Source organism: Pogoniulus pusillus, chromosome 12 (assembly GCF_015220805.1).
Source record: "Pogoniulus pusillus isolate bPogPus1 chromosome 12, bPogPus1.pri, whole genome shotgun sequence".
Taxonomy (NCBI): domain Eukaryota; kingdom Metazoa; phylum Chordata; class Aves; order Piciformes; family Lybiidae; genus Pogoniulus; species Pogoniulus pusillus.
Window position 1 is genome coordinate 15,969,401 of NC_087275.1, and position 8,811 is coordinate 15,978,211.

The following is an 8,811-nucleotide window of genomic DNA, read 5'->3' on the forward strand; positions in this document are numbered from 1 at the left end:
GCGGGCGAGGTGCAGCCGGGTCTGAGTCAGCCCGGCCCGCACGATGTGCGTTGAGGGCAGTGCCAGGCACGGCGCCGCCGAGAAGTCTCTTTCCTTTCTTGCCGCCCTCTCGGGCTCCCCTGCGGCGGCAGCGACTCGTCTCCCGGTGCTCCGCGACGGACCAGACCCCTTCCCGCCGCGGCGTGAGGCGGCTGCGCTGCGGTCTCGGCCTCGGGCAGGGCTGCTCCGCCCTCCTGCTCCCGCGCCCCGCCGACCGAGCGGTCCCGGGGCAGCCGGCACTGCTCCGCAGCGGAGGGCACCCGGAGGGCCGGGGGTGGCTGTGCCGCCAGCCAGCGAAGGGTCCATCATGTGAGGCGGCGAGTCTGCCCCCCCGGCTTCGAGCTGCCCTCTCCCGCACCATGAGGGACAGGGATGCGGGGCAGCACCTACGCCGGAGACAGGTAGAACCCGGGCGGCTCCTCCGCCTCCTCTCCTGCGTGATCCTCGTGTGCAGCGCCGAGATCGCGGCGCTCGCCGACTTCTCAGGTACCGGGTGGGCCTGCTGACGACGGCGGGAGGGCCGGGACCGAGTAACAGTTACCTGGGACACGGCGGCGGCCGCTGGGGCAGGAGAAGGGTACCTGCGCGCACTCGCCGGGCGGGGGTCTGGCGGCGCTGTCCGTCCTCCGTGGTGCCTCAGGAGGGGAGCCGCCGTACCCCTGCACCTCTGGGCGGGGGCGTGAGGAGCCGGGTGCGCCCGGCCGCCGGAGCGTCGGCTCTGTCCGCCTACTTCGCTGCTCAGCGGACCCCGCCCGAAACAATTCGGAAGGCTGCGTATTGAGCGCCGAGCTCAGCACGTCGTGTCCTGGGGCTAGGACGCGGGCCTGTGCCCCGGGGAGCACGGGCGAATGATTCAGATGTGCCTAGCTGTGGCACCGTGTGTTGGAGGGGAGGAAGGAAGAGAGGGTTAACGGCTTCCAAGGGGGTCCTGTGGGAAGGGACGTGAAGGCTTGAACTGTCGGTTTCTTCTCGGCTGCACGATGGGAAAGCTATGCGTGAATCAGACAGGGCCTGACCAAAAGTGCGTGGAAGTCCCTGGAAAGATTCCCACTTTCTCCTGGAGACTTGGAATCGGGCCCTGAGTGAGCCGCCTTTAAGTCCAGTAGCAAACAAATGCTGCACTTCTCTCTGCCGGGAGAGTGCTGTGCCTCTTAGGGCTGGAAGGGTGAGAGTCGCTTCCAAGGGAGCAGAAGCAGTAGCGGTCATTCAGAAATCACATCTGTGATCACTGTGAAGGTGCTGTCCTGGTGCAAAACGGACGTACTGTGGAACCTGGAAAGATGTGCATGTTGAGGAAGCAGTTGTAATTTGTTGCTTGAGAAAACTACAGTCTTGCAACTTTTCTTGTGCTCCAGGACATCTCACTGCTCTTAGGAAGTTGTTCAGAAGAGTGGTTTCTCTCCTTTCTATATTTCACAGTAGGCACAGCATAATCCTGGCAGTTGTAAACTTAAGGAACTGCCTCTAGGGCAAAAAGCAAACTTTACCCTTAATGAAGAGAGCAGACTTTCCAAAAGTCAGTCAAGTGCACCGGAACAAAGGTAGGGTATAATTAAGAGGTCAAATGTGTTGTTATGCATATGAATATAGTTCATGTTAGTACAGTTTAAAAAGTTGCTGATGGTTCTGTAAAAACTATTTCCTCAGCAATAGAGAAATAGTTTGTGATTTCATTACTGTTTCCAGTTCCTGTAAGCCTGAACATTTCTAAGCAAGCAAGCCAACACCAAATATGAAGATCAGAACTATATACTTGGCTAAATTACATTTCTCCTATTAGATGCCTTTCACATGTAAAAGGCTTTTAGATATTTGCTATCTCATTCTTTGGTTTTTTTTTTTTTTTTTGCTTAATTGCTGGCTTGTAGATGTTATTTTTGGAATCACATGTTAGTTCTCCACAAGAAAATAAAACAAATGTTTGAATTTTCCCTTTCAAATAGCCGCTGAGTTAAAAAATATCCCTCTAGTTTATCTAGAAAAGTTCCTCTCACAAAAGTCCATTCACTTTTCAAATGAAGTTATTTAGATAAGGTTATCCAAGATACATTTCACAAGTACAGCTGTATTCAGTATTCATTGTGCACTGAACTTTCCAAATAGGTAGAATGACCAAGGAAAAACCTCTGTCTCACCCCCAGAGATTAGTATTAAATATGTCATGCAGACAATTCAGTAAGTAAGTAGAAAAGAAAAATCGGATTCCAAAATTCTTGCCAGACTGGGAGGTTTCCAGATCCAAAGAAATCCTGCCTTGTTTACCATGTTTTTTTTATAAACAACTTTTAACATGGAGATCTAATCCAGAATGACAGAAAAGATCAAAATGTTACTGGAGCCTTTAGAAAAATAAAAGCATCTACAGCACATGGAGAAGTTTTTTAACTACTTCAAAGGTATATGCTCTGGGCCAGTAACTGGTGGATGTAAGATGACACCTTGCAGTGCCATCCCTACTCTGTTGAATACCTGTTAAAGAATTGCGACAAGCTCTGTAATAGCAGCCTTAAGATGAGCTTCTAAAGTTGCTGAATTTCCTTATTTGCTCTGCCTGTGAGCAGGAACAGTGACTTGGTTTTCATAACCTCTGTTGAATTTGCATGAAAACAAATCTGCCCCATTTAAAGGGGCAGGGCTCTACAGCTGCCAAGGTGAAGGCAGCTCATGAGGAGGGAGTGGGGAGCTGGCTTCTCACTGGGAGGCAGTGGGCTGAGGAGTGGAGAGCTGGCTCCCTCTGTTTCACTCACCACCTGCACTTTCACTTTCCTGGCATGGATCAGGTCTAACTCTACCCTTCTGAGGGTAAAGCTTCAAGGCATTAGGCTATAGGTTTCCATGTGCAATTGCATGTTGTAGCAAAAGGAACTGAGATCTGCACCTTGAATGTGTTCTGCATGATTTGCTGTGGTAGTGGGAAATTAGCAGTACACAGAGAACTGGAAGGCCACTTACTTAAACTTCTCCTTTTCACAGATTTCAGCTTTTATACTCAGATTATCAGGTGCATACTTTTGTGGGTCATTGCTTTTTCCAGTCCGTGTGTTTCCAGCATCAGATCTCTACCTCAGCAGCCCAAACTCTGCTCCTCTTTTCTACTCCCACCCTCTCCCCATTCTGACAGCTTTCTATAACTGATTCTCGGACTGCTGCCTGATTGTGACAGCTTTGTTGTTCTTTTTATCTATGTATTAAATTGTGATAGCAATTCTAACCTGCCCAGAGCCCATTTGTGAATCACAAGACCTAACTGCTTGCTTGTAGCAACACGAAGATGACAGCTCTTAGGATCTGTTTGATGTCATGCAGAGGGGAACAGGGGGCAGTGTACGTGGATAGTGAAAGGTTTTGGTTTAGCCTTTTTTTTTTTTTAATGCTTGACTTGTATTTACTTCCTTATTTAGAAAACTATGGTCATTTTTTATGGATCACTTCACAGAACAGAAGCAGTGAAACTGGTACAGTATTTATCCCTCCCTTTTCATAAGAGAGAGGTTGGCAGCTCTGGCTGTGAGTAGAATCTCTTCATTAGGTTACTGCAGATCAGTTGCTGTTGTGGTCTTGTTATTACTCTTGCCCTCATAGGAGACAGAACTATGGGTTCTTGTTCTCATATGTTTCACAGACCAGCTTTTAACTATGAAAAAAGTTGTTGTTTTTTTTTTTTTGAGGGATCTCCTGGGTTTTTTTTTTTTGGGGTGGGGAAGAGTTTTTTTGAGATGTTTCTTCACTGCAATATGAATTCATATGCAAAATGGTATTTTCCAGGGAAAAAAATGTTCTGATCAAGACTCCAAAAGCAATTCTAAATAAAACTCTGAGAACTCAGAGGAGGACTCGGTGTCTATGAACAAAGTTAGTTTCGCCTTTTAATAGAAGGAGGTATTGATATATTGAGATGTTGACACACACAATACTTAAAGATCTGTGTAATCTATCATTCTCTACCACTTTGGTGACAAAAAAGAATATTTTTATTAATTGCATTTGTTATTGGAAGTGAAGTGTGCAGTCTTCTGTGTGATTAATTTTTTGGAGTTAAATACAAACATTCAAACATTTATGCCCAATTTTGAAAGTGAAAGCTGAAGATTTGGAAGAAGAGAGATTTCATCCACAGTTCATTCCTTAGATCTTTATGTATATTGGTTTGTTGCTATAGGTAGATAATTTTCTTTTCCCTCATGTCTTCAAACAATGTCTGAAACACCTTTTCACCAAAATAAGTATTCGTGTCCACAGTTTAATTCCTCAGTGATCACTTGCAGGTTTTGCATTTCAGATCAGGTGCCAGCCCAGGAGACTGAAGACTGCTGTGAATTTTGCTAATTCTCTGGTCCTTGGGAACCAAAATCTTAAATACTCTGGGCTTTTGGGAGACTCAGAAGTGAAAAGGGACAGAGTTTTCAAGAAGTCAAGGCCATGTGACAGCTGTTTCCTCACAACTCTTCTATGGTTAATGATAGTTTCCCCAAACAGGCAAAATAAGGAGCTGGTAAACCCAGCAGATTTGTGCACTGTACTTAACTTGTATACTATACTTACATACCTACGCTGGTACTACAGAAAGCCTGACTGTCTGCTACCATTGCAGCTGAGGGAAAGCCATGTTTGCTAGGGGTGGTGTTTTGCTCAGGAACATCTGTCTTCCCAACAGCAGGAGTCACTGCTCCTTCATCAGGTCCCCAGCTCTCCTTGCTGGCAATGGGAAGAGTGCTTGGCTCTCCCCTTGGCTCTCTGTCCTATCCCTGTTTCTTCTCCCACCTTTTTCCTGTTGCAGAAATGAACTGACCTCTTATCCACCTGGAAACAAATTCCTTCTCTCTGACAACACTGAAGAACACACAGTCATGTTTTTTATACCTGTTTCTTCCTGTTCTCCATGCTACTTTGAGCTCATACTCTTTGCTTGAATTGGCCTCCTTTGCTCACTTCATTGTCAATCTCCCTTTCTCTACCTTAGTCTTAGCCAGGTTTTCTGGACAGCTTTCAAGAAATGTGGCTATAACTGAAGATCAAAAATGAAGAAGTAACTGTGTGATTGCATAACTGGGCTGAAGAATGACCTTCTGGATGTGAACAGAAAGAACAACCACTGCTTTGAATCTTTGTCTGCAGGGGTCAGCTTTTCTTTCTTTTTTCCAGAACACTTCAGACAGGACTAGCATTGCTTTAACTCCATAGACTTGATCTTCTGACCCACAATAGAAACCAAATGTCCCTAATGAAAAAGCAAGCCAGTTCACCAAAGAAATCTAATCTGATTCTGTGGGCTTTCTGCATTATAAGTTTCCATTAAGTTCTGTGGCTTTCACCCATGCCAGATTCCCTCAGGCAAAAGGAAAGCAAACAAATGCTTCAAGCGAATGCTTTGTTGGTAATAATGTGGCAGGATCAATCATGACCAACCACAATGATGCAGAGGGTTTTTTGTTGGTTTTCTATTGGTCAAATAAAGTACTGTATATATTTTTTTTGATTCGATTTTGTTGACTCACGGTGGCAAGTGGAGCTTGTCCTTCAACCAGGATATTTAAAGAGGTGCTAAAAGGAGTGATGTCAATGATGCATCGTCTTGATAATGCCTTGTGAAAGTCAAATGAAAATTTGCTTTTATTTAAAGAAAAACATTTCATTTTAGAAACATATTTCATTTTGGTAGTATGGGAGTTAAACTTCAAAGTCTGGTTTAAATCTTCTCAAAGTGGAGGGTGTTTGGATCTGGGATTTCTTCTGTGGAACAAAAAAGGTGTGTCAGAAGTGACATTTTAGTTCAGATCATGCTGCTGAAATCCAAGATTCTTTTTCAGTCCTGTCTCTGCTGTTCTCTCTGCTTTCCTGAGATGGTATAGCTTATGAAATCCCATCTTAGATGTGTTTTTTGCCTAATATTTCTTTAATCATCTTTGTTATGGAAGTAAAAGCTTTGGACCTAACAAATTCCCACACATTTTGTAGGCATAAGCAGATAGGCCCTACTGGCATCTCCAAGAAAGGATGCAGCTTCAAAAGCTCACCTGAAGTGTTACTCTACTCTTCAAAGCTCTGCTCTTCAGCGCATCAGACTCTTGAGGTGTTCATGTGATGCTCCTGCCTGTGCAACAGATGCAGGGAAACTGAGGTGTGAGACAGAAGAGTAGAGGAAACCTGAATTCCTAAGGTCCATTGCTCTGAGAACATGTCTGAGTTTGTCTTTCAGATTCTTACACCTTTGGGGCAGGAGTTCTCTTTGTTCCCACTGGGCACCTGACACATGATATGTTATTTTAATTCAAAATAAATAGCAGAGATTAGCTCCCCTCTGCCTTCTTATTCCACCTGCTGCTGATACCCTTCTTAGTGGGACAGAGCTTCCAGGCAGTCTCAGCTTTATTAGAGAAGGGGATTACATATCTGTTCCAAATAAATACTGAGGTTTTGATGAAAGTGTCCCCAGACAGAGAAAGCACTGTCTCGCCAGTCCCCAGTTATCAGAATTCTGTCATCTGCCAACCATAATCTACAATTAAAATGGAAATATTTTGATATATTACTGGCGAGACATCTCAGCTGAATTTCTATGCATTTTAAGAGTTTTGTTTCAAAGGTCTATTGTGTGACTTCTGGCAACAAGTTAAATACCAGCAATGTTTGGCTCTTAATTTAGAATTAATTTTAAAACATCACTCATAAGACCTGATTGGAAGCCTATGGTCACTGGAAGGATTCCCAAGAATTTCACTGGGCTTTGGGCTGGGGGTTTCAACCTACAAATATCTGTTTATTTTTCTTCATTGTGTTTATTATTGAATGGGAAGACAAGCACAAGAGTTCCAGGATAACTTTACTATTTGTATCTTTTCATTTCTTCAAGCCCAAACTGAGTTTGGCACAGTGGAATGCTTTAAAGAAAATCATCAGGCTATGAGGGTAAGGTAGTGCTGTTGAGTTTGCTTCTCTGACTTGGACTCACTGTACTATAAGCCATCATAACACTGCAGATTTGTGAGCTGCCAAAGGATAGTCATTCAGTAAGCAAATTCCCTGATCTCTAATTTATTTGTTTTTTTTTTTTAAATTCTCAAATATAAACAGGAATTAAAAAAAATGCAGTTTGAGTCAGATTTCTGTATGCAACATGAAATCTGTATTTTGTTTTCTAAGTAGCTGTCAATGAAGGGGCTCTCTCCTCAAGTCTGAACAAAAGTTCAAGTTCATAAACCCAAATTTTCAAAGAAATATTTTCCTCTAGTCCCTGAGGTTCTCCCACTTGCAGTCTTTGTGGAGATTGTAACTTTGATGCCTCCTGGGCATTATGATTCACTCATCGTATCTCCAGAAGCACTTGTTGCCTGCTGAGCCTTTCTCTTGTGACTTCTTGTTAATGGCACTAGAAGAGGCTACTGTGTTTCCAGTCAAAATGACTTTTTGGCAAGGGCAGTAAAGATCCTCACAGTCTCTCTCAACAGTGTTGTACCTCTTGTCAGCATGTCGTAAGAGAAGGGAGAAAATTGTCCTTTTCTACTGAAATATTTCCTATGTTAGGTTCCAGAAGAAGTATTTTCTGCTATGGGTTAATGGAATAGCTGAGGGGAGTGTAACTGACCATAGCTTGGAGTTTATTACAGACCCAAATCTTTGGGCATCAGTAGTAGTTTGCCTCTTGCTAACACAAGAAAGGAAGAAGGAAATAAAAAGAGAAAGTGAGCAAGAAAAAGGAAATAAATAGACATGTCTCCAGTTTCCTCAGAAAGACATTGAAATACAATGAAAATAAGCATCACTCCTAGGAAACAACACAAGGGAATATCAAACTGTGGATCTGAAGGAAACAGAACAGCTGTGTAAGGGTATGAGAGAATAAGCATCTGGTCTCCCAGCACAGAATTCATGGATTTTTCCACTCTGAAAAAAATTAATTATCTCATAACTGGAAGCATGAGATGAGTGGCATGGATCTGATGAGGTTTCTGGTTCCTGGAGAAATAGTGCCCATTTAGTACAACTAAAAAGTTACAGGAGGTCTATACTTTCTTCATGACAACTTGCTTTTGTGTTTCTAAAGAGAACTCATGGGTTGGTTTCTTGCATGTGCTGCCACTCACTGAATAAAACCCTGTTCACATACTAGAGTTTGAATGCATTTTTGTGATTCATTATTTGCTGGTTACCTGGGTCTTTTCTCTGGCTTAAGTGAAATGAAGCAGTTACTTAATTTGACCTTCAGATTTAGCAGATGGAGTTAGGCTCAATAAGACAATTGTGATCCATGAGGTGTGACTATGAAGGAAAAAAATAAATAAGACCACTTCCTTAGGAAAGCACACGTTGATAAAACAGTTACTGGGAAACCTGACTGACATCTTCATCACTCATGCCTACTTCGATTGCCATGCTATCCCAAAAGCACTTACACTTTTAATTTAAGCATTTTCTTATTGAAGGCTTAATCCTTCATCTGTCACTAAGGTCAGTGAAAATGAAAACACATTACTTCATTAGTAGGAGGCTGATTAGTTCTCCATAATATGCTGTCTCTTCAGTAGCTAGGTGTCTTTTAGCATTAGTCAATTAAGTTGACAGTTCTTACTTTGACTTCTCATCTCAGGCTTCATTTCTTGTGAAACTTGTATAAGCTTTGTTCCTGTGATCCCTGTATTCCGTAGGTTTGAAATTGGCCATTGAGCTTAAAGGTTTTGAGTAGGGGAATGGCAGATGGATGGAGATCATGATCTTGTAAGCTTCCCCTCCTTTATAAATGATTAGCAGAAATGGTTAACAGGCAACTTTAAAGGA

General features: G+C 43.3%; 1 protein-coding gene across 4 annotated transcripts in view; it reads left to right on the forward strand.

The window, feature by feature from the left end:
- The window catches only part of EVA1C (eva-1 homolog C), a 39,814-nt gene continuing 31,003 nt past the window's right edge, over positions 1–8,811 (forward strand). For 2 of the 4 annotated variants that reach the window (XM_064152414.1, XM_064152416.1), the window contains exon 1: positions 40–525. In XM_064152414.1, coding sequence (XP_064008484.1) covers positions 399–525 — 127 coding nt within the window. In that variant the 5' untranslated portion in view covers positions 40–398. Of the gene's footprint in view, positions 526–8,811 lie in introns of all 4 variants that reach the window. The other 2 variants (XM_064152417.1, XM_064152415.1) reach the window with 2 other exon arrangements.